Below are 26,819 nucleotides of genomic sequence, written 5' to 3'. Positions count from 1 at the left end.
TTGGATTTTTTTATTGCATACTAAACGATAATACAGGAAATATTTAGAAAAAAACATACGAGAAGTTATTCCATATCTTATATGTTTTTCTAGCGGCAACAAATGTTTTTGTTATGATGTAATATTTCACAAATATTTTTTATAAAACAATTATCAACGTGGAAAAATATGGATTTCTAATAATAGAGATAAAGCCGCGTCCAAACAACATATATATCGGAAATATTATCAAGATCGCAATCACTATGACATAGGTCCAAAGACAATTATGGAAATAAAAAAAAATAATCTCTGCACTTAGCATGTAGTTATTGATATTGAAGGCCCGGTAGATGAAACATCTGAATTGTTATTAAATAATGCGAGTTTCTCGTATGCTTTATTTGAGTTTATCGTCTATGACGGAAAATATTGTAAAGAAATCGTGGGTCGATTAATGATACCGGACTTAAATAAATAAATTCAATGTTATTTTACCTAAATGATTTTTCATTTGCATTTGCACTGAATTCAAATGTGCTTTGCTCGTGTAAATTTTTACTTATTGTCTAATTTCATTATTTTTTTTGTATCTACCAACCCCTAACAGAGCAGCGTGAAGTAAGCTCCAACCCTTGTCCTTAATGGGTGTGGAGTGGATAACTACTGGCTGTAACTTTTTTTAACCTACTGAATATACAAATTTAATCATCTAAAAATAGTTAATTTAAAGTTAATAATATCTAACAATTACATATACATATGTTATTTTTCAGATATGGCTACCTCAGTATTTGCATGCGGGTGGTTCCGCGGAATGACACGGACGGGTGGGTTTTCCGTGAGCCAACCGTCAGCGTGTTCCAGGACACGGAACGCTTTGTGGTCGCGCCAAAACCGCGTCAAGCCAAGACGCTGTTCGATGGAGACTTTCATATGGAATTTTGCGATAACTTGAAGCAACTACTTCAAGCATATTTTAGGGATTTTAGTTTTGAAAGGTAAAAAAACACCCGGTCCACAATTTTTTTGTAATTCAATAACAAACATTCAAATACTTATTTGATGTCGTTTTAATGTTAGTTAGATACTTTTGTTTCACTGTTACAATAGCGATGTCAAGTTTGAACATAATTCGAACCCATGTAGAGATGGATGCAAGATTCCTTTGACATCTAAAAGTCAGCCAAATTATATTTAAAAACAAAGTACACGTTCTTAATCTCAGAATAGAACGGTCATATGCCGTTGTTTAATAAACGCATATTCCAATACTTTACATGAGGAACGTTCTTTATTTATACTTAAGCGTTGATTAATTGAATTTTACATTAAATTTCAATAATATCCTTTCAGATTAGAGCGTCCATGGCGAGCGTTCACCGCTGGCTGGCCCACGGATATCATGGCCCGTAATCTTGGTATCAATTCTTCATTCATCAATGGTGACCATTGCTACGTCCTCGTAAGGGTTTCTAGGTAATATACATTGTGGAAACATTTCTCTAATTTTATTTCCACATGATCATGATTGCTTTGATGACATTTTATATTTTTTATAACCGTTAGTTACAGAAAGAAATCGTATTTTTTTTTAAATACGTTTTTGTGCTTTAGGAATAATTTTAACAGCATAAAAATCACTTTTAATTGTCATAGCAGATTTTTCGTAATTAGAAAATATTACGACGTCAATTCGTTTCAATAAAAAACCTTATTGTTTGACTAATTTAATTAGCTGTCCTCGATTACAATATAGCACGAAATAATACGCGCCTTATTCTACAAACCTTCTTACTACTACCGAATGGAAATTAAATACCAATAATTACCGTAAAACTATTCATTGTTCTCAATTCTCAACATTAGCAAGTCGCAGTATCTTTTGTGATGACGTGACTGTCGTCCTTACTTATAATACAAAATTAATGATATAAATATGATTATAATAATACAATAATGATAAAAACACCACTTACTCTAAAAGAAAGTATCAATGCTAACTGAAATGACAGAACTTGTGTATTGACCGAGAATTTTTTGCATTTTAATGAAAAATAAAAATTAATACGTTGAAATCAAAGCTGCCTCTATAGTGTTACCATAATCGCACCTAAAGACACATTTGAATTCAAAATAATCCTATCATACCCAGTGCGGGATTTAAGCAAGCGCGGTGCCCGTAGCAAATTCTTTCAAAGTTCTTGATCTGGTATGGTCTTAAGTATAAAATAGTAAAAAAAGCAATCCAATACTCAATACGTTTAAACGCCATCTATGGGTTACATTTTTTTGATAGTTTTGGATAGCCTAGTAGACTATAGGACAGGCTCTGAAAAGTAAAAAATTCAAAGACGAGAATGCGTGGCAATTTAGAATAATTTTAATAAGAAATTAACAATTGTAAATTGATGATTTTACACAAATTATTTAAAAAAATACGCTTAGGCTTTTTAATGGGATAAAATATGCGTGGCCCCGTATCGCGGGGGGGGCGGAGGCTTAGTAATTGCTACTCTTGCTACGTGGTTAATCGGACACTGATCATACCTCTCTCAATTTCAGGTTCCGTGAAACAGCTAAGCTCAAAGATCTACCTCCAAACATCGTAGTCGAGGACGTGGTGAACGAAGCTATAGAAGAGATTAAAATTGGAGACACGGTGTCCGTAGCGGACTTTATCAGGAAATATGGATCGCACTACATTGCGTCATATATCACGGGTAACTCCTTGTATCAGGTGAGACTATGTTACCTAGTATATCATTTTAATAAAAATACACTCGCAATATTTTTTTGGTTATTCCTAAGGCTTGATATCTAAAGTTTTTATGTGATTGATTTGTGGTTTTAATTCGCGTTATCCTCGGCGGTGAAGGAAACATACATGTGGCGAATAAAATTCTATTAGTACACCAAACCGTATTTGGCTAACTTGGCCAAGTTCCAAATTTGCCAAGTCTTCTCCTCAAGAGGAAACGAAAAAAGGTCTTTGACCAGCAGTGGAACATTGAGACGTTTTTATTAATGGAAGGCAAATGGGCAAAAGAGCGAAGTCGTCGTTATTGGTCATAATCAGCCTGTAAATTTCCCACTGCTGGGCTAAGGCCTCCTCTTCCGTTTGAGGAGAAGGTATGGAGCATATTCCACCACGCCGCTCCAATGCGGGTTGGTGGATACACATGTGGCAGAATATCGTTGAAATTACACACAAACTGCAGGTTTCCTCATGATGATTTCCTTCACCGCCGAGCACGAGATGAATTATAATCACAAATTAAGCACATGGAAACTCAGTGGTGCCTGCCTGGGCTTGAACCCGAAATCATCGGTTAAGATGCACGCGTTCTAACCACTGGGCCATCTCGGCTCTAATCGTTATTGGTCAACACTGCCCATAGACACCTTAAGACTTACTAGTTTACCCTCGCGACTCAATCTGCATCAATTTTATATTTTATTTTGATCCCATATTTTCTAATCACCTACCTATGTATAAAGTTTCTATACTGTCGGTCCAGTGGTTTAGTAGTAATGAGGTAAGAGATAGACTTACTCATACAGCCTTTGCACTTGTTACACTGACTCACTGACTTTAAACAGCAACACCGAAATGAAGAGTGTATATTTGGCGGTAGAATAACAGACGTGTAGGTGGAACCTACCCAGACAGAATGAACAGAGAATGATAAGCAATTATTTGATAAAACAATTTCCTGTGTATAGCTAGGATTTGTATACAAAAATTGTCATTTGAGAATAAACCTTATTGAGAGAATATAATTTTTTAATTATATATGATATTATTTTTAAGATGATACAGCTCATGCTTGTGCCAAAAAAAACTATTTCGTATTTTATCTTAAGCTACTATAAATTGCGGTTTAAATGCTATAACGATTAAGTCGTTTATAAACGGATAGAATCACGTGGAACACAACGCGCTCAACAACGTAATAGTGTTTATAAGCAAACGCAGAAGTTCCCTATATATTGAGGAATATATAAGAAAGATAAAAACATTTGAAATTTTGCTGGATTTGTATTATTTATAATCACAATAGATATGTCATATTTCATATATTAAAAATCTACGGATTTCGAGTTCATCAGTTCGAAACCTTCGAATCGATTACGCTATTAAAAAGTTCGGTTATATAGGGAATTCTTATTAGAACAAGGAGTTAGGATGTTGGTAGTATTTACACTTGATATCTTTAGATTATCCAATGAACGGAATAGAGTGCACCTCTGTTTGCTATTAGTATGATATATCTTGCGTGGTGGCAAGAAACGATTCATTCTAAACTCGCCTTGCCCGAAATCCAACGTGTTGATTAACACCTGCCTGTGAAAATATAACTAAAAAGCAAGTTGATAATATATAATTATTATTACGGAACCACTATCTATGACTTTAGCTATTATTTAATTATTTTTTTTAAATAAATTATTTTACGCGGCTTACGGTAGAGTGAACTGGTAGATATCGTCACGTAAGGAAAAGTCGTTAGACGTTTTCCAGGCGACCTTTTCCTCTCTTCCTAGTGTATACGGTTTTATAAACGAAAATTAAACTTATTTTTTGTTATTGTTTTTATAAAAAACGAGATTTTTAGAACTCTATTATTTCTTCTCTTAATTATTGTCAAAAGTTGTTAATTAATTTAATTGTATCTGTTATTTCATACATAGTCGTTTTTCTTTCCTATGTTATATATGAACCAAGAAACAGTGACCGATGTAAATATTGTCATACAAGAAACGCTTCAAGTAACGTGACATTGTTTTCAAATTATGCGGATATTTTGCTTAGCGGTAACACGTTTCCATGATCATTACGTTACACGTTTATGTTCAGATATAAACCAAAGTTAAATAATTCTCGTCGTATTATCGTTTTTCAATGATAAAAACTAATTGATCTTCTTCAAATTGTAAAAAGTCCAAATAGTATATTTACTATTTTTGTTATTCATCTTAAAGATCATACGAGTACAATTATTTATGTATTTACATATAGCGAAAGGGAGATTTTTTGTTTTGTTTGTTTGTAACGCTCGAATATTTAATATAAGAATTTGGCACATATGTCAATTGTTGTATTTTTTTAACTTATTCATAAAATATATTTATATACATGACCACCAACCCACCGAGTGAACAGTTATTACGATACATATAAATTCATTATTAAATTAAATTTACATTAGTTCTTATCATTATAAAAAAAAGTTGTTAGTGTATAATGATAGAATTTAAGGATTCTTAATTATTCTACCGCCAAACATTAATTCTTGCGCTGTTCAAGATTAAGAGATCAAACACATTAAAATTTTCAAGTTGGCAACACTGACAAAACGTCGCAGTCTTGCAATGCAACAAACAATACCTATGCACGAAGGCCGACAGATTTCATAACACCTCGATTGAATTATTGACTCTATCAAAGGAATCGAGACACAGAACATAATTTTTTTCTAAATATTGTTTAGGTATTCGTGTTTTCTCGTGGCGTGTACTCGCGGATCAAAGAGCGAGTGAAGTCACGGGGCGTGTCGGATATACCGACCAGTGAAATGAGCAACTACTTCTCGCCTTTATTCGCCGAGCACGTCGGAACTATCAAGGTTTGAATCGAACGGCTTGGCTCTGTTTGCTAAAGTATTATCAAATCAACATACATAAACAATCATTATTCTAATAATTAATTAAAGGTTATATAAATTAATTAAGAACAGATTAAAAAACATAATTATGACATTTAATGATTTTTTCTAATACTCTACTACAATTATCAAAGAGTTTTTAATAATGGCAATATTATCAAACAGAACCAAGCTATTGAACGAGTTGCATCCATTTCGTCCATTCTATATTTATGCTTGACATGGATGACGCTTTACTTCAAGGAAGACTCAATACTAGTCTTCTTGTAAACCTTTTTCTATTTCTTTCTTATCATTACATTTCATGTGAGCGTGTCTTGTGATCATCACGTATTGATCTTCATTAAATGCATTCATATACACATCCATCAAATATATACTTTTAGATGAACAAAGAAAGTATGCTTAATTATTTAAAAATCAATAATAAATAACGTGATCGAAATAGAAAATAGGTTTGCGTTCGGTTGAAACCTCGACAGATTACCGCGAGTGCACGCCCTTCGAAACGAATTCACTGACATCTGTCAAACAGTGACCTTATAAAAACGTGAATCTTGTCTATGCTCTCACTCCAGGTGTTTGTGTTCTCTAGAACCGCATACTCTATGATCAAAGAAAGACTTAAAAGCAAGGGCGTTGCGGATATAACGGCTAAGGAGTTGGAAGGTTACTTCTCACCTTGGCAGGCCAAACACATTGGCCAGATTAAGGTAAAATTAACATTATAGCATTCGCAAAAAAGTGAACGCATTACAAACTGAACTAAAAAATGTATATTAATTAATTTATTTTAATTCTTGACTTTGATTTAAAGGTATAACATATATGTAGTTTTTTTTATTGGGCATACCTACTCATTCTTTTAATTATATTATTATGAATTCTTGCATGAGCAATGAGCATGACGTAAAACTTGGAAGCCATTTTCATCATTTTCCCATAATTCATTTAACCATTGATCATTCTATCTTAATTTATATTATCTCAAATATATTCTAATGATAAAATATAATAATAAATTAAACTTATATTTCGTTTTAACACCGGTATTAGTATCATTTTCAAGTAACGTAAGTTCTTTTAATATTTTATGTTATGAAACAAATAAGCATAGCAACATTATAATTTTAAGTATGATCCACGAATATTTTCAGGTCGCAAGCGGTAACAAAACAGTGGAAAGCTGGGCTATGAAGCGTCTAAGAGTACATTACTACATTTTCTCCTATCCCAGTTTATTAAAACTACACGGAGAGCCGACCCTGCTGAGAAACTTAGATACGTTACTGGGAAACGAAGCTTTATTACAATTAGAATTAAAGACACTATCGCCTGCATTCAAAGATACAAAGAAAAGAAAATGGTTCGAAGAAGTAATAGACAATTATTTGAAATTGTGGGAAAGTAATATGTGATGATAGATAGATAAATTAGTTAATTTAAGTAAAATAGTCGCTTTACAATGTTCGAAGGACGACAAATGACAATAAACATCATGCGATATTAATGTGTCGAAGTGACATTTAAAATTTCCTTTGTATTTTATTTATTAACTGTTTTTAATGAGAAAGAGTATTAATAAGTACATTCTTACCGTAAATTTCATTCCAATGTTCAAAGTAGACGAAAAAATATATTATTTTTAATATCACTTTTGTTAAATCTGTGCAAATAAATATTTTTGAAACTAGCAACAAAATAGTTTTAAAAAAATTTGACGTTAAACAACATTTGCTCGTATGTGATAAAAATAAGAAAAGGGTGTATAAATTTTACAAAATAATTATAATTCATTTGTTTAAATAATAGTTTATAAGTATTTAATTATGTAGTATTCAGTATGTGATGTTAAATGTCAGTTAAAAGTAACACATGGTTATTTATATTAAAATGTTGTATAGAATACTTTATTCCCTTACATAAAAGTGCCTATAAAATATATTTTAAAAATTACATAAATTACTATATATTTTAATAATAAAAAAAAAAACTATTTTATATTAAAACTTTGGACCAAATAAAAACAAAAACTTTGTAATCTTTGATTTATTAAAAAAGTGACATGTCAGTGTAATACTATTTTTATATAATCTATGTGCAATAATATTTAGTTTAATTTCCAAGTATGTACAAATTAGAAAGCGGGATCAAAATATGAATGCATTTACAGAAACAAAATGCAATGTAAATATTACCTGAGATATATAAGATGGACAGAATAAAAACGATTTATGACTGAATTTACTTGTTTTTTTTTTTTAATTATAATTATGTAAAGTTTATCTTCTAAATCTGTACTAGCCTATTTTCTAACTTAGAATATATATATATATTTAGACAGAAATTAAACGAGCCAACTTTATTATCTTAGTATGTGTGACAGCTACGCTTGACACTCGCCAAACGTCACGTCATACTGCTTTACTAGTGTGCGTGTGTTATTTGCCATCTGTTGGTCACTTTTTTTCTACGCGTTCACAGCTTTTACAGTCTATCTATTGTCTATTCAAATGGAAATAGGAAAAAAGATAAACAAACCTTAGATTAACGTATTTCATGCGTTTTACTAATAACTTAACTATATTGTGCACTACTAAGAGTTTATGATTAATATATATCTTTATTTATAATACAACGTATAAGTATTTGAGTGTAATAGACACTCAAATGCTTATTATCACTTTAATTTTACTTACAAAATTCCGATAACAATTTAGTCGTCGTTTAAAACGCCATTTTTGCGCAAATCCATAGTGAATGTCATTGATAAATCAAGCTCTCAACCAATGATATCGCGTGAATTTGCTGTCAAATGTTGTTTATTTGGCTTTTTTCCTGTTATGGTTGGAATGGAGTATAGACATATAAATAATCAAAGCTCTAACTGTTAATTGAGATAATATTATAAAGTTATTATCCTATGCTTTGTTCACTTGTATGTCAGAAGCATTCAATCCAGTCTAAGTAAAAAATTGTGTGTATAAACTAGATAGAACCAGTATAGTGACTATATATATGACGGCGCATCACTAGCGCCATCTTTTAAATTAAGAGGAAACAAGATTTGAGTTGGGAAATCTTGAATGCCGCCATTATTGTGGGGTAGTCAACGGCAAGCGCTACCACATCTGCGACGAATCGCCTTTGTTCCTCATAATTTTTATATTATGTAATTGTCGTTTCTTACGAAAATAATACACAAATGGCCTATCCTAATAGAGATGGAGATTTGCCTTTATATATATATAGAGTCATTATGTGAAATATGTATGCAATCTGGCAAATGGGGTCATCTGATGGTAAGTGATCACCACTGCCCATAAACATGAACTTAATTCATGCCTAGTTTGAATTTTTTTCTATGTCATATGTAATTTTATTTATATATCTACAATGATAATAAGAAACAGCATTTAGATAATTATATAATCGGCTTGAACTTTTTTCATGGAATAGGTATGTAGCATACAAGCAGGAGGCTCATCTTATAGAAAATGACTACAACGTTCATGGGCGTCTGCAACACCAGGGGTTTTGCATTGCCAGCCTTTAAGAAATCTGTAGGCTCTTTTTTTGAAGGTTTCCAAGTCGTATCTGTTCGGAAAAACCGCCAGCGAAAGCTGATTCGACAAAGTGATTGTGCGAAGTTGAAAATTTCTTAAAAATCGCGCGTATTTTCTAGTGGGGATGAAGATCCTATTATCAATGTTATAATAATTATTATCCACCCTGATGTGTCCCACTGCTGGGCAATTCTAGTCTATATTTGAAAGGAACAAAGTATTAAAATTAATTAAAGGATTTAATTAAACTTAAATCTACCAATAGTTTGAAATATAGATACTATCAATAAGGAGTTCCCAAACGTTTGGTACTCGGTAGAAAATTTCCTATTGTAATGTGCATTTATGTTTTTCCTCTAATACATAACAAGTTGTCCAAAACATCTTATACAAAATTATCTTGCAAATAAAATACACAATTTGGCTTTGAACGCCAAAAAATCAAACTGCGTAAAAGTTTCTCTGATTATATATTTGCAGATATACAAATTAATATCTAATCAGAGAGTTTAAATACTGTTTACAACATATCCAGTGATATCGTTGTTTTAGATTTGATGCTTTGTCTTTTCTTATGGACTGATCGATTCTTCAATGCGTAGTTACAAAAGTTATCAAAGTCATTAATACCATAATGATTCACGACATGTACCTCTTAATTCCTTGCCGGTTTTTTCCGGTATGTAATACCGTCCGAATGTATGAGCTTTACGCTAATTTAATCATATAAAATACTCATTTGAAATGCTAATGAAAATACTTTAACATTTTGACGTAATGAGAGGAACAAGTTACCTTCATTATAAATCATTCTCAGAGAAACTTAAACACAGATATAAGCCCCCTGTTAGCTTGACCCAATTAATGTATACATCCGTCCTGATCTATGGTTTATGATGAAATGAGGCTATTATCTAAATCACGGGCTTATCAAAAGCAAACCTATGCGTGACTGATAATGTGTCGTTCAACTCCATTATTTAGAATAATTTGCCATTCATACCTATTGTCTAGGCGCTGGAATGATGTCCTCAAAAAACAATACCACATCAAACTGGTTTTTTATTGTTTATATAGATAACAATTTTCTGAAACGCTGATCAAAGTGAGATTACCCAACTAATTCAATTCAACCTTCAACCCTTAGGTTTCATTGGTCGATGGCAGCCGATAATGATGTTGATGAGTTCGGTTACCGCGACTACTTTCAAGAGAGACTAACCAGCCAACTACAGACGTGACATGGCAGTGCACAAGTATGTGCGCGAACGCAAGTGACTCTTGATTCCCTCGTCCTCATAATGTAATAGGGTGTCAGCACACGATCAAGGAGTGTTTATATTTTATTCGGCGCCATCAACTTCAAGTTGCCAAATTACATCACACTGTATAGACTTTACTGAGATGATAACAACTGTGCAACCTTTATACAAATATATAATTGATTTTATGGATGCGACTTTTATTTATTTTATACAATGAAACAATCGAACTAGATGACTATTATTCAATATAAATTGTCAGAATATTTATAAAAAACCATATTCCATTGCGATAAATGTTAATTCACGCGAAAAGATCGTCGGGTTATCGGTAAACGTGTCAGAAGAGTTTATGTTAGACCTTGATTTTTGTGCGTCTGTTCAATAGTAACACAATTTAAATGGGACAAATTATTAATAGATGTCGAATTGGAGATAAGTGATATTTCATATAGTCAAATACTATTAGGTTAAGTATCAACTAGCACAAAAATTAAGGTCACGGGACGTTTGGAATCGTCGAGGATTTGGAAACGAACAAAATGTGATCAAATTCGTCCGCTAACATGGTCCCTAATAAATATTTAAACATTCCGGCTAGAATCATATACAGAACCTTAGTTTAACGAGACGAATTTTTGTATTTATAATACAAATCGTATTCGATAGAAATAGAAAACATTGTGAAGAACCGGCGGAAATGCGTCGGAAGAAAATTGCCACACATTGTTACTACTTGCACATCTAGCTATTTTCTCAGTTATCCAATCATAATAACTTTACATCCTTTATTTTTCGCTCTCGTTTTAGGAGATGGTCGTCAGCTGTGAGGCATCAAAATTAGCCTATGTCTTCCTTTCGAGCTTGCATCCTACCAAATCTCATCAAATTCGAGTGATTTGGTCATTAGAAATTAGACATTAAAGGAGTTTTTTCCGTATTTATAATATTAGTATATATAACAGTATACATAATCAAATATCTATTAAGACGGCAGACGAGCAAACAGAAAATAATATTGATGAAGTTTGGCAGAGTACTGTCTCTAAAAAATTCGCAAAAGGCTGCGACTAAAGCAATTCGCTTAGAAATTATACATTACATTACTTGTACGAATAAATAGACTATTCAGACATTGTAAGGGGCTTTAGGCTCTAATTTCCTTGCTCATTTTTTTGGAGTGGTTTCTTCGAAAATGCTTTCCAGTTGAGATCTATACGTATAACGTACTCGGTTGGTTCATGCCATAAACAAAAATTATTTAAGTCCACCCTTACGATGGCTATTGATTGAAATGGCTCTATTGTACCTAGCCAGAACCTTCAATAATCCGCAAATTAATAATTCTCCTTTATTTTCAGATAATATTATGACACTTTTAATTATTCTTGCTTTTATTTATACTTACACTATTAAATTGAGTCTAATTATGTATTTTATAACATAATTAACCAACATATGAATTTTTTTTTTATAAATCTTCATTGTTTTTATTTCAATAACTTTGGCTGTGGGGGGGAATCAAAAATTATTTCACCGATGTTTAGAATTGATCTTCTTGCTTGAAATATACTCTAAGTCTAAATGATAACATATAAAGTACCACGCCATCTAATGATTATTTTATTGAAAACCATCCTATACTCTTCAGAAGACTCGAGTCCTTTAGGGCGTGCATGTTTCTCGATGTTTTCTTATATGGTCGAGCACGAGATATATTATTACCATAGGATCTTAAAATTTTTATCCAAGAGCAAAAAGAGGGCGTTCTCTTTTGATGAAAATGAAATAATATGTGTTACACGTTTAATTAAAAGAAATAATAGTACTTAATTATGCAAATCTAGACAGATCTCATAAACTTTTCACTCCATTTCTTTTGCTGCCAATAGATAATATCGACGTCACTGTTCTGTAGTTTGTTTAAATTTTCACGGACCGTCGGAATGATATCGTATAAAAACATAATTTATAATACTGCCAATTAACTATAACAAAGCTTAGACTAATAATTTCAAACGCTTACATATACGATGGGTTGTATCATTAATATATAACTAATCTCTTGGGTCAAGTTCATACTGTTTACTCATAAACATTAGCAAAATGTTAAAAAAATCTCAGTTAGAACGCCGCCTCCACGCGGCGAGTATCGTACTATGTGCACAATCTGAAACTACCTTTACACGACTGTGTTGCGTCTGAAGATGTTTTTGTGGTTTTTGGCTGTTTTCTTCTGTTGTGGCTTGTGTGAGAGCGAGGAAGGAGACCTTAGTTACAGTTTGAATATAGGAAACGCGATTGATGTATTTGCAAAGTAAGTTTTATATAATTCGATATTATATCTCGTTCGTGATATTATTGTTTCCAAACCAGTTGGTTTGTTTTGATTATTAGATAACAATTTTATAGTTTTGCAATGAGATAGATAATGTGTGTATTTTCGGAGATTCTGCTACAATTTATTTAACTATTTTGCATTAAATGATTTAGTAGAAATTTCATCAGGTTTCACTTGAGTTAAATTTGTTAATATTCAGTTCGGCTTTGACACTTTATCAATAGCTTTGTAGCATTTAGCGCAACATTTTTAATGATAATTTTATAACAATGATGTGATTAATTCATAGCACTAAGAATGTTACTTGAAAGTACCTACAGTTGTACCGTCTAGTTCGTAAGTGTATTCTTGACAAAAGTATAAATAAAATTCACTGGCAAATTCGGGTTTTTCCAACAAAGTCCTCCTCCTCCTCTGAAGTATTATAAACGACTTAAGAACGAATGTTCTAATATTGACACAAGAATTAATGAGGATCCATGCGAATTATTAAACTATTAACTGTTTGCCTTCTTCCCGACCGTTTTTGCTATAGTGACCATTCTTAAAGAGCCTCGACAACCATGCAAGATAGTGTAGAACAAGTGTAATACTTTCTGCACCGTCGCTCTCATGATCCAATGGGAGGGCAAATCTGACACGTTTGGGTCAGGCACGTTGGTCCAGTAACTCTGGGCTGCTATTGGGCATTTACCGACCCGAGGTGAACATTGAACCTTAGACTCTAAGCCGCTAAACTAATGAGGCCGATATAGTCTATGTGTTAGAAATTGTGAAAAAACGATAAAATTCCTGAGAAACGTCACGGTTTAAAGACGTCGTATATGTGTTGATGGTACAGAGGGTTCGGTAAATAATCTATACAGTTGATCTACAATTTTCGTTTTCGTATTTTTATGATAACACTCTTGCAAAGTACAAGAACCTCTTGAATATTTTTTTTAGCAGACGTGGGTTAGGTAGCTTTTTGTTATTGCAATTACTAATAAAGCTTCAAAAAGTTAATTTACTATGATTAGAATATAGTAAGGTTTATATTTTATATTTATCATTAAAACAGCTATGGTGATCTATCACAAGTAACACAAGTCGTGTCTGCCAATTACGAAGAAGGTGATAATGTTGTGGAAACAGAACTTTTCCACGAGAAGAACATCAGGGTTTTCGAGAATGTCACCAGCAAGGAGACTCCGGGCGACCCGGGGATTGATATGAACATACTCCTTTGTGAATCTTTTGAGGATCTACTCGCCAAGTACTTCCAGAACTTCAAAATCGAAGGGTAATCAACAAGTAACTTATTTAAATACTACATAGTAGTGTAAATATTATACTTATACCTATAAGGAACATAACACATTGGTTCCCAAGGTGGGTGGTGTATTGATGAGATAAGGGATGGTTTTATATTTCTTACAGTGTCAATTTCAACGGCCGGCAGTGCCCACTCACCATCAAACCTACGTCCCAGTAGTAGATTTTAAATAAAATAAAATTGCACACTGGTGTAAGGCCACCTTTGCACTTGGACATCGTATTCAATGCGTGTCAGTTTACACAAATGTGGCAGCATTTCAATTGTCTAACGCTAGTGTCCTTAGGAAGTTTTCTTTTACCGCCGGACACGAAATCACTTATTAACATATTCAGCACATGAAAAGGCAGTGGTACTTGTATGGGATTAAACCTGTCGTTTTCAGTTAATTGTTGATTTAGCCATTGGGCTATCTCAGCTCTTCATATAAGTATTTAATGTATTTTACCAAATGACTTAACGATCTTCTTTTTTTATTGTTACTGGCGAATTATTTCTTCGTAACTTATGTATAAATTATCTTTACAATAAAATTAAAATATATATTTACAATTCAAAAATAACCACTGGTCTGCTTTTAGTACAGAAATACCATGGAAGGCGTTCTTAGGAGATTGGATACAAGATGAAATCATGAGAACCTTCGGCATGGAGTTCGACTTAGAACGGGACAACTGTTGCTATGTCCTCGTCAAGCTGTCTAAGACCCACAAAACAGTCAAAATGAACGTCGATAACAATATTCGTTCGAAGGAATATGTTCGAAGAGAAATCAATAGTTTGAACGCCAGTGACTCAACAGCTGTTAGGCGTTTCATGAAGAGCTATGGGACTCATTATATAGATTCGTTCGTTACTGGAAACTTTATTTACCAGGTTAGGACACATTATGTACCATTAATATTTTCTTTGTAGTTAATGTTTCTTTTGGTATGTGTACTATATATCAGTTTGACAGTAACATTTTATATTGTGAAGATCCTTCTTACTATTTATATATAATCTATGAAATAACCAATTTCATATTCTAAAATTCATTGCCTAATATTTTCACTACGCCATACATACAATTCAATATGTATTTATTTAATTAGTTTTATTATTTGAACATCCAATGTCTATAAGCGAACATCACATCAAATATGAAAATTACTCTGTAGGGTGTTGACGTTCCGCCAACTATTGGATTTAAAATGAAATGTCGCTTGTGTTTGTAATTGAACTAGATCACTCCAAAAACACATGTCCGAATGTTCCGAATGTCCGAATTTACCGCCAAAAATATCTTTGGCGGTAAATAATTGCATTAATAACCTCACCCAGACAGACCTGCACAGAACTACTTAGTTAATGGAAAATAATTACTTACCATCGATGTTTCTGTTCCCATCTGCCAGAGAACTTAACATCTACGGCCATGATACATAACTAACTGATGGATTTAGCTAAACATTGGCTTCGTTTCGTTTCATGAATAAGCCGATTCAGTAAGCCTGACGACAAATAACAGGTAAAAATGTGTATAGAGTTAGTTCAGATCAGTCGTTCTACCGCCAAAAACTACCGCTGTATTGCTGCTTGCTTGCTGTAGCGCCAGTGTTATTACACCCACAAGGAATGCAAACATATGTTTTTTCTAGTTCTACCAGTTTTGCATTTTATTTTAGCGGCGTAAAGTATAATTAATATCTCTATAAGTGCCAATGGTATTACAAGGTGGTAAATTTGTTCGGAGCCCCTTATACATATTTATTTTAATCTGAATAGTTAGAGAAACGGTTTTCAAGTTTTGATTGTAATGCTATTGTGTTTTGTACAGTGAATTATAAAATATACGTTTTGTCAAATAATATGTATTAGTGCTATTATCAAAATTTCCAGGTATTCAAGTACAAGAGGCCCGGGTATAATCTTCTAAAAGCATATATCAAAGTTCGTGAGCAACGCAAATCTAACTTTGGCAACTTAAGATTTTACTTTTCGTCATATTTTCTTAAGCAAGTTGGAGAAATAAGGGTTAGTATGATGTTATTATATTTTAAATTTTAACTTCGCAATGCCGAAAATATTTCTACATCATGAAGTTTTACGGTAATCAAGAAAACTGTATTCTAGAAATATAACTTCGGATCCTTTATAAGACACTGGTATGTACTTGTCAGCTCTGGTGAAGAGGGCACAAATAGCGACTATCAAAGAGATTCTGTACAACCTATATATATATATATATATATAAAATGGTGGTATAGCCTATAATAAACAGACGAGCCAAATACCCTCCGGCTAACTAATCGAGAATCCCAAAAAGAAAAACAAAACCTCTTCAAGGACACATTCCGAATGTCCGTCTAGAATCTACAACGTATACTGCTTATGAATACCATACATGGTTAAAACAAAGAATACGTGTCAGCTCCAGATTTACAAATTTCCACGCCCTTCCAAGTCCTGAGATTTGCCAGTATCCTCCAAAAAGTCATAAAAAAGTATACAGTGGTAGTTATTTTTGGGTAGAATCAATTTGTAATCCTTATTACCAATTTTACAAGTCGTTGAGAATAAAATGCTGAGCTATTCAGGGTAACAAGTTATTTTAAAATGACAGAAATGTATCTGACAGATATTTTCTCACGATGCTATCATTCACCGATAAAAACAAATTAAGTACGTTAACTAGATATTTATTTATGTATATTGATTAATAGTATGTTCAAAAACATTTTTTTTTTCAGATTGCCAGTGGAAATAAAAGGATAGAACGATGGGCCCGGAACAATCTCTTAGATAGTCAATATCTGTATTCAAGACCTAGCCTACTGAGGGTCCATTACAATCCCATTCTAGCGTATAAACTCAACGAAATGCTAGACAACGAAGCGCTTTTGGGATTAAATTTGAAAATCTTAGGACCTTTATTTAAAGACCGATACAAGAGAGAAAAATACAGGGAAATCGTGGAGAATGACATGAAACTTTGGGAAGTAAATGCTTGAGAATATAAATGAATATATCAGCTGTGGTCTAGTTCTGAAAGGGCCAATATTAATAACCCTTGTTTGTGGTTATCAAAATAGAAACAATGAACATATTATGTGGGTTGTTTTATATCACATATGCCTTTTTGCATAATATTGGTTAAGTTATGTAAGTTTAAGCCATTTGTTACCAAGATTTTTTTTTAATAATTTTGCGAATTTTGAAGTGTCGTTTATAAATATTTTATTCAAGCAATAAATTTGGCCCTTATAGTACCAGACCACAGATAAAAAAATACAATGACATTGTTTTGGTGCCGAAGATTGGTGAAAAGGAACGTAATGGCACTGATTAAGATCGTAGCAGGAATAGTTTTTAATACAAAATAATAAAACCTCAAACTTATAAATACCAGTATTTTAAAAAATAAAACTAAGTAAGTGTACATACAATTTTTTATTTCATTTAGAAGTATTGACACAATTGGTTACATTTTGATATTACATATTATTAGTGTATGAAAGCATTGTGTAATTTATATAAGTTACAAATTAGTGACAAAATTATTAAACGTTTTATACTAAATTATTATAAAAATGTTTTTATTCAGCTATTATTTTTTTTAATTTCGACGTTAAAAATTAAACTCCAAATGCTTATACCTTTGCTTAGTTCTTAGTATATCATAACGTCAAGTGCTTTAATTTACACAGATCTTAAAATCCAATTCATTGCTTTCATTCATACGAGTATTTCACTTGAAGTAAATTCCCTTGATATTTCTTAATATAAAAATATATATACATCGGCATGTATAAAATAATTATCCTTTTTAAAGGTTTTTTAGCAGGTTTTAATAAAAATACTGACCTCTCTTTTTGTCATCATTGACATTCAATTCGTAAGAAGAAGACAGCAATAACAAATAACACCATGTACAACATTTATAGGTAAAGCTGAGATAGCAATACGATTCTAACAATACTTTGAGATCTTATATCAACTTAAATATCTCTGAACTAAACTAATTTGACGGACATTTATATTGTAATATACAATATTGCTATCTCTTTCTGGCGCCGAGTAGTAAGTTTCATCAAAATGAATCAGGTTAATAATAAATTTCACATACGACCTTTTTACGAATACATAGTACATTTTTTTTTCTCGGAGAGCGAAATAAGTCCAATTCTTAGTGCATTGTACAAATTACAAGCATCCCGAATCAGCCTCAGGGCATATAAATCCCGCACCCTGTCTCCGACATTAATTACGCAATTAGTTAAATGACATCGTATATATTTACGAATTTTATACTAATTTATACATTAGACAATTTTTAGGTAGTTATTACAAAGATAATATTTTTAAGGAATCTTTAGACTCACGTAAAAAATTACATATACTTATTATATTAAATATCTAAATAATATTGGGACATATAATTTTGGCCTCATCTAATTAGTTTCACACAAGCTTCTAATCTAAACAAATTCATACGAAAATACTTTTTTTTGAGGAAAACACTTCATAAAATACTTTTTTTTTTAAAGTGAATAGTAGGTAAAACTAACTAAACATGTGCACGCTTATACAACAGTCAAAAAGAGGGGGTACTGTTATCTGATAAAAATCTAATGAAAAATTTTCATATCACAATAAATTTTAGCAAAATAAAGATTTTTACCTTTAAACTAACAACCGGCACATAAAATATCATTTGATAAACACTTAATTTAATAATTATGTTAGTTAGATTATATATGTTTGAGCATATATATTTAATTAATTGAAATTTAAGGTTAACCACGTACGCACGCACGTAAATAAATAAGTACCCGCACAAGACGCGCGCGGTATATTTGAAATAATTTATAATTAAAGGAAACCAATAAATAAATTAAGAGTTAAATAAACAAAAACCGAGTTTCTGAAAATCAAATAAATATATTTTCAGACAGACGCAACACCAGATGTGCAAGTTTTTTTCAAATGATATTTTATAAAAAAAAAAGTTTCCCCAGTAAAAGGTTTGTCACAAGAATTTTTTTCTATAAAACGATATTTTTTCATACGTTTTTTATCAAACATTAGAGACCCAAAAACAGTTATAATTCTAATGTTATATATTTAATAATTTTACAAAAATTTATCAATATTAGCCATAATATAATTATATCTTATAGTAACAATTTATAAGGCGTTGATTACATCTACTTTAGAAAAATTAATCAAAGCAAAGATAAATCAAAATCAAGTTATTAAGTTTTTAACATATACATTACGACTGTATTTACAACTGAGTATGTATGTATATATTTTAATTTCTAGTAGCCTTTTGGTTTCCCAGTGCATGTCAAGGCCTCGTTCATCCCCATACCTTCCTATTAAATATTTCTTAAGACCAGTCTTCATAGTACATGGTCCAATAAATAATTGACCAACAAAATTAAGCTATCCAATTCACTGGCAATTAAATCGAATTTATACAAGCACATATAAATAATTTCAGTTTAGCAAACGGACATTAAAAATATCATAGACAGCAGTAAGAAATTTACAAGTTATTTTGTAGTCCTTTTGACTAATCTTGATACTTTAAAAATTATACTATACATACATATAACGTTATCGAGCATAATTTCGCATTTTAGTAAGTTTGCTTTGTTATAATTTTAAATATATCATATATATTGGAATGGACGCTAAGAAATATTAATATAAATATATTTAAAAAAAAAAACTCAAACACTAATCATATTAGGATATAACATTTATACTATCAATTATGTAGGTATGTACTATAATTGACCACACAAACATTTGTTAAACTCACACCCAATGTTCGACAAAATATTTGGACAATGTTGGGTCTAGCTCTCATGTACAAACTAAAATTTCCGCAAATTAATCATAAATTATAAAAGTGGTCCAACATTTTTCCAACAATTCGGTCAAGTACACCAACATGAGAGTACGAATTCAAAAGTCCCAATCGCCCAGCACGTCCACGCATGTCGCCAAACTCCTAATAAAAGCGCATGTAGCGCCGCGAGCCGCACCGTCAGTGGATCTCGTACGTGCTCGTCACGCGCGTGCTCGCGAACTGGTGGCGACCGACGCGTTTGCCGTTCACCAGCAAAAACATGGGATTGTTGACGCGGATCGATTTAAACTCGAAATGCTGAAAGAGAAATCGATAAACGTACTTGTATGATACTGTTTGACATTTGAAATGTAAACTTCTCGAAACTCTTGATTTTCGAATGCAGTAGGAAAATTAGTCAGCCGAATGTATCAATTGCAAGATTGGTTTCTTTGCGTCAGTACGTCAGTCGTTACAATGGCTCTACACTGAGCTAAGTGATGCCGTTTGGCGGCAGCATATCTGATGAGAGCGGGGTCCTACCCAGACCTTAAAGTAAAATTCGTAATAACAAAGTTATGAACGAAGCTTTTAATCATTTGTATGACTGTCAAAGCTGAGAAACAAAATGTTGCCAAAATTTGGCCAGTAAGTACACGCACACCAGGAGAGTAGTATGACGTTAGGCGAGTATCAAGCGTAGCTGTCACGCACACCGAGATAGTAAAATTGTTTTGTTTTAATTCTTTTGCAGTGGTACTCTCTATGTAGATATAATAATAAGTTTATCCATTCATTTCTCATAACTTATAGAAAGTCTGGAGCACGAGGCCTCGCTCTTCCACAACTAACATCAGATCTGTATGCGAGAAATTGATATAAACATCAACTCACACAAATAAAAAGAAAACATCAATGAAAACGAAAATGAAAAAAAAAAAAATACCCATATCATTTGTAAGCTATATATTATATGATGTAGCGTGTGTGTGCGTGCGTGTGTGGGGGTGTGTGGGGGTGTGTGGGGGTGTGTGGAGGTGTGCGGGGGTGTGCGCACCTGGTGTCGGTGCGCGGCGAGGCCGGGCTCGGGCACGGCCACGGCGTCGCCGATGAGCGCGCCGCGCCCGTCCGCCCAGTTGTACACCGTCACGCACACGCACTGCATGCTCTCGTCGATCAGCGCGAACGTGCTGCAATCACGGGCGTGCTGTACGCTGGCCAACCGACACTCGGCGTCGTCGGTCGAGACCTCGAATGATAGCCTATTCCAACCACGAGGGCGAGACCCAATGCCGACGAAGCTATTATCGGAACTTTAAGTAAAATTATAGTGGATACAAGTAGTTAAGTGGAGTGGCGTTGTATTATTAATACAGACATTAATCAAGAGCTGTTAACGCAGAACATAACTGTGATATTATCATATCGTAAAGAAAACGTAAATCTAAGGTTTGTTCATCTCCATCCCATGTTCGATTGGAATACTTACTTGCGAAAAAATACCAGTTTTAACGTCGACTAATCTTTCAGAACTTTGAGAGTAAAATTGAAGTGGACATAAGTATATTTATAATAAATATTTATTTTTATTAGCGAATCTCATGGAATACGTAAAAGGTTTGTTAACCTTTACTCTTTCGTTGATTGGAATAGGCTACTAGTATACGCGGGCACGCGACTCTCTCTCTATGCCGTATTGTTCGAGAAGCGACAGTGAACACTGCCGACCCTTGTTTTTCTTGGCAATTAATCAGTTCTATTTTACTGACCCCACCAAGGATTTGAACCCTTCGGAACAAACCCTGGGTTTTAACAGCCTTGAACACAATAGTGTTCAAGGTTGATCAATGTCACTAGATCAATGAACCATTTAAAAAACATGTTAATATAATATAATTGTTTGCGCAAGTTCCAAACCCAGGGTTCATCATAATCCAATCCAAGGTTCATCAATGGCACTAGATCAATGAACCATAAAAAAAACATGTTGATATAATATAATTGTTAGTGTCCAAATGAATGTACCTTTACAATTAATGATAAAAACTTTTTATGATAGCATAGAATTACTTACAAGGGTACAGCGTTTTCGTTATGTATGGATCCGACGACCCTCCCAAGTATGACTTTCCCCTCATTGGGACCCTCTTGCAACTGGTCTATCCTCACGTGCTCCAACACCACGTCACGCCTGGGGCCGAAATTGTGGAACGCGCCCGAGCCGTAATCGCCCAACATCGTTTTCTTATCGATTGACTGAAAGAATGAATGTATGTACATATATACTGTTAGTTTTTCTTCTATTTTTAGCTTAAGAAGGCTAAGAAGTAAATGGGCCTCATGATGGTAAACGGTTACCTTAACATAAACTTTAGCATCGTAAAAACTTCAATAACTCCTTACAATAAGATGTAATGTCTCTTGCGTCTGTAATAATGTAATTACTCTAAGTCGGAAGTGAATGCCCTGCCCAAAATATCTGTCATTTCTCATCCAAAGATTTATGCATAATTTTTTAGTCTATATGAATCATCATAAGATCAAATAATCAATTGGTCATAAGGAGCATCGAATGCGGCGGTGTGTGCGGAGCACGCACACACACGCACCTGTATCATGTTGGCGAGGCGCTTGGCCTTGAGCTTGCCGCGCGTGCGCACGAGCGCGGTGGCGGCGGCGAGGAAGGAGGCGAGTGCGGAGCGCTCGACGCGCGGCGGCACCCACGCGGGGTCGAGGCGGCACGCGTGCTCGAACATCTGCAGCGCCTCCCCGTAGCACTCTTCATACTTCAGCGCCTGGACAGTAAAAACGAATAAGGACCTGAAAACGTTCCACTGTCAGGCAACTCTCTGTTTGAGAAAGCGCAGAGCTTTTTATTTCATCACCCAACATGAGATGAGCTACGAAGAGAAATTAGACAAATAAAATGAACCAGTGCTTTTAAATTGATTCATTCACATGGCATCTAATGTGTAATATTTCAAAATTATATTCCACAGTTTAGTTTGAGCGTTGTATATTTATGTATATATAATTAACTCCAAAAGTAATCATTGTAATCAAATTTCAGCAAAGCAGTATAAAATCTTATGTTACTTACCACACCCTTATTGTAAAATAAATCCGGTTGTCCCTTAGCCACAGGATCCGTCCACGCCTGCTTGTAAGCACTCATGCACAGCTTTAACGTACAAGGATCTTGAGCTACCATGAAGAATTGACATAAGTAAGCATTTCCTAGCACTGTCCATGATATACCATCCTTGATATCTTGCGCAACCGCTTCCTTTGCGAGATCAACGCTTTTCAATATTATTGGTGTTGACTCACTCCGTTTCATGTCTCCAATTTCATGTCGTAGAATTATAGATAGGCATCTTAATGATAGACGATTACGTTCCTGTAATTAATACACATTTATTTACTTTCAATGCAAATTAAATTTGCTTTTTATTATTAATATTGGCCATGGTGAACTATTTCCAGAATAAGCATAATATACAGGGTATATTATATGCACTAGTACAATTCATTTACTCTTTCAGTGAAAATCCAATGTGACAATGCCCCCGAATGATATCAGGTGTAATACTGATTTTACATGCTTTTCTTCACTTCACGAAAGGACAGTTTATTTTGTATGCGAAATACTCAGGTTGGTCATTAGTGACCAGCCTCTAAAATGCGATTGAAAGTCACAAGTCACAACTATTTTTTAATGTATTGTAAAATATTGTTTCATAACAAAAAGATTACTAAAAACTAAAATCAACTCACATGTTTAAGTGCTCCCTCAAAACTGGCCTTAGCTTCCTTTACATTGAGATTTTTCAAATAACATTCACCAAGCTCATTCCATGCCGCGACCAAGTGGGGGTTCAACTTTATTGCCTTGCTTAGGCATTGGGTTGCTCTTGGATCATAGGTAGGGCTAACATTATAGCATCTACCTTTCATGTAGAGAAATTCAGCTCTTAATGAAAATGGTATTTGAGTTTCCACTGAAATTGTTTATTCACACAATATTTAGTGCACAAAATCTTAATTAATTATGTTTTTGTGAAGATAAAGACAAACTTAACAAAGGTTAGATTTACATAGTATGGATTGTTGTTTTTTTTTAACTATTTTGTGCCATTGAAGGCGATTGAAAGTCCAGCGACTATACGTATTTTAAAATATAATGAAAAAAAATTCAGCTAAAAGTCGAATTTTATAAAAATAATTAAATATGAACTGACCATCAATTGCTTCAAATTTTTCTACCAAGAGTTCTTTTTTTTCTTCTACGCATTTATTCTTCTTATAAGCCATGTCTAATGGATGATTTTCAAAAAATAAATCTCTATACTTGTACAGCTCTTTCAGTTCCTCCTAGAAAATAAGAAATATAAGCATATTTTTAACTAATAACTATTGTGATTAATATAGTTGTGGTAGTACACAGTTCAATAAGAAGAAAGAATAAAAAAAAGCTATAACCATCTGTGATTTTCTTTTATTATTAAGACGAAGTTGATCAACATCAACTGTTTACTCACCGTTAACTTTTCCATGATTTCTGGAAGATTTTCTAATAATTGAACTTGATCTTCTGTATCGGCCGACATAGTTATTTATTAATGAATGTATCGATTACTTATTTTGTAATCAGTTTATTTTAAGACCAAACAATACATGTATATTTCAAGCATTTCACAGCGATATGTCAAATTGTCAATGTCAAGTTCAATATGATCAAAACAAAATGACCAGAAGCTAAGTGATATTATTTCTTAAGATAAATTAAAAAAAAAACATATAATTGTTGTTATTATTATTATTAATAAGCCTAATATAAATAAAAAAATAAATAAAACTTAATTTAAAGAATTACCGTAAATCAGTGTTGTGATCTTTTAATATTGTGAAATATGTGCTATAGAATATTGATAACAAGGCATAATTGTTTTATTAACTTAGTAATTGTATTGAATTCCCACGATTTCGATAATTAATATTACTATTACTTGAATGCATAGCTCAAAATGACGGAGAGTAGAGGTAAAGAAAACTAGGTATATTGTGTATAAAAACTGTTCCTAAAATGTATGGAATTTAAATGGCGCTGCTGGAGCTAGAAGGTTTGAAAGAAATAAGCGCTTATGGCTGGGGAACTTTTTCGTTTTTTATTAAGTTTTCATAGTTATAATGATTTTTGCACGTATTATAAAAAAAAATTGTTTTGCATTTCTACTTTTAGAAAATATCTGTTGTTAATCGAACAACGAATGGAAAAAGTTGATCAAAATTCTTTATTATCAACTATATATTTTTTTCTGATTTGATTATGATTTGATGTAAAAAAAAACTTAAAATCGAATACTCAATTTTACTCACAAAAACACTAAACAGAAAGTATAAAATAAAATAAGAAAAATGTAGTTGGTTGGTATTTTTTTTTTAAATTTACAATTAAAATAATAATAAGTAAATACCAACAGAAAATAAATTGGAACAATAGAAAACAGTTTTCAAATCTGAGTTCTTTATTATAACATATTTTTAATTTTACTTTGGCATAATTATAGTCCTTAACCTTTGTCATACACTCATATCATAATGGGACTTCCCCAAAAGACAATTTTCTTTTCGATCCATTCTTCAGTTTTCTCATTTCTGTTGGTGTCTGGTGACTGGTGTTGTATAAACAAGGCATAAAATATGCCTTTAAAATAAGCATTAATAAATTATATTAAGCAAGTTTACAAAGGTGCTTATTTTTGTGTTCAATAATCAAATTGTTTAATTTTATTTGAATGAACAAAAAATGGCATATTACGAAGATATTGTAATTGGTGACGATGGCAGAACAATGTGTGACCTATGTGAAACACATTTAATAGATGACGGAATAATTGATAATCACCTTAATAGCAAAAGTCACAAAAAAGTATACATAGACAGATTAATGACACAGAATAATATTATGATTCGTGATAACAAAGCAATATGCTTAATTTGTAAAGTTACTTTTGAAGATTTAATAGCTCACCTACAATGTTCACAACACAAAGATTTAGTTTATCAGATAAATACTGTTGTGGAAAGGGATGGAGCATTTCTTGATTTACCCCATAATATAAGTGGAACTGGATCAAGTGTACATTGTTCAATATGTGACGATTATATAGATTTCAGTCTTCAGACAATAAAAGACCATATTAAAAGTTCAAAGCACAAAAGAGCTCGAGCTATGGCTGTACAACCGTATAATGGAATATTCTCTGTCGAAGAAAGCGATGATGACTTGTGGTGTAAAATATGCCAAATTTATTTCGAAAATTACATTGAAATCATTTTTCAGCATGTTGATGAAGATAAAGAACATAACACTAGATCAACAAAGATATTAGGATTGATTGAAGGTCAAAATATCACAATTGATAAATATTTAACGAATGTACGAGAAGATAAGGCTACTTGTAATAAGTGTAATATTGAGGTTTCCTGTAATGCAGATAATCTTGAAAGACATATAAAAGGGAAAAGGCATATTACTGCATAAATTTTATACAAGTGTGACTAACAATAAGACAAAGCCAACCGCTACAACTTTACATTCTTGTTAAGTTATCTTTAACTTATTTTTAAAGTACTATTAGTATTAGTATTAGAACTTTTTCTGAATATGTTTTCTTCGTCTATCTTAATATTAATCTTGTTTTTTAATGAAAATTTATTTAATAAACAACTTTATTATATATATGTACATATTTGTTTATTAAATACTTTATTACATTAATTGTTTGACAATATATATTTTTTAATATTGACAAATATTTCAAGTATTATGTATTTTTTAG

General features: G+C 32.6%; 3 protein-coding genes across 4 annotated transcripts in view; 2 read left to right on the top strand and 1 right to left on the bottom strand.

Moving 5' to 3' along the window:
- Positions 1-7,602, top strand: part of LOC113397652 (torso-like protein) — a 65,974-nt gene extending 58,372 nt beyond the window's left edge. The window contains exons 3-7 of one of the 2 annotated variants that reach the window (XM_026636073.2): positions 756-980; positions 1,336-1,458; positions 2,545-2,719; positions 5,475-5,609; positions 6,806-7,602. In XM_026636073.2, coding sequence (XP_026491858.1) covers positions 756-980; positions 1,336-1,458; positions 2,545-2,719; positions 5,475-5,609; positions 6,806-7,066 — 919 coding nt within the window. In that variant the 3' untranslated portion in view covers positions 7,067-7,602. Of the gene's footprint in view, positions 1-755; positions 981-1,335; positions 1,459-2,544; positions 2,720-5,474; positions 5,610-6,226; positions 6,362-6,805 lie in introns of both variants that reach the window. The other variant, XM_026636071.2, reaches the window with a different exon arrangement.
- A 4,954-nt stretch (positions 7,603-12,556) lies between these two features.
- LOC113397650 (torso-like protein) lies at positions 12,557-17,256 on the top strand. Its single transcript, XM_026636070.2, has 5 exons — positions 12,557-12,793; positions 13,878-14,099; positions 14,714-15,008; positions 16,014-16,148; positions 16,865-17,256. The coding sequence occupies exons 1-5, from the start codon at positions 12,684-12,686 to the stop codon at positions 17,123-17,125; spliced, it is 1,023 nt and encodes a 340-aa protein (XP_026491855.1). The 5' UTR covers positions 12,557-12,683; the 3' UTR covers positions 17,126-17,256.
- Positions 17,257-19,790: 2,534 nt separating this feature from the next.
- LOC113397649 (tetratricopeptide repeat protein 5-like) lies at positions 19,791-24,695 on the bottom strand. Its single transcript, XM_026636069.2, has 8 exons — positions 24,516-24,695; positions 24,216-24,348; positions 23,752-23,975; positions 23,075-23,374; positions 22,584-22,769; positions 22,049-22,230; positions 21,032-21,164; positions 19,791-20,292 (listed from the first exon to the last, which is right to left on the bottom strand). Exons 1-8 carry the CDS (start codon positions 24,582-24,584, stop codon positions 20,173-20,175), a joined length of 1,347 nt encoding a protein of 448 aa, XP_026491854.2. The 5' UTR covers positions 24,585-24,695; the 3' UTR covers positions 19,791-20,172.
- Positions 24,696-26,819: the final 2,124 nt, after the last annotated feature.

Source organism: Vanessa tameamea, chromosome 22, assembly GCF_037043105.1.
Source record: "Vanessa tameamea isolate UH-Manoa-2023 chromosome 22, ilVanTame1 primary haplotype, whole genome shotgun sequence".
In the NCBI taxonomy this organism is placed as follows: domain Eukaryota; kingdom Metazoa; phylum Arthropoda; class Insecta; order Lepidoptera; family Nymphalidae; genus Vanessa; species Vanessa tameamea.
The sequence above is the reverse complement of the archived record's forward strand: the minus strand, read 5'-3'. Positions and strand labels throughout refer to the sequence as shown.

Coding starts and splice junctions, on each gene's coding strand:
- LOC113397650 (XM_026636070.2), top strand. CDS start 12,684: ATGTTTTTGTGGTTTTTGGCTGTTTTCTTCTGTTGTGGCTTGTGTGAG. Junction 14,100..14,713: donor CAGAACTTCAAAATCGAAGG/GTAATCAACAAG, acceptor GTCTGCTTTTAG/TACAGAAATACCATGGAAGG. Junction 15,009..16,013: donor CTGGAAACTTTATTTACCAG/GTTAGGACACAT, acceptor CAAAATTTCCAG/GTATTCAAGTACAAGAGGCC.
- LOC113397649 (XM_026636069.2), bottom strand. CDS start 24,584: ATGTCGGCCGATACAGAAGATCAAGTTCAATTATTAGAAAATCTTCCA. Junction 24,349..24,515: donor AAATCATGGAAAAGTTAACG/GTGAGTAAACAG, acceptor CTTATTTTCTAG/GAGGAACTGAAAGAGCTGTA. Junction 21,165..22,048: donor AACGAAAACGCTGTACCCTT/GTAAGTAATTCT, acceptor CCGTGATTGCAG/CACGTTCGCGCTGATCGACG.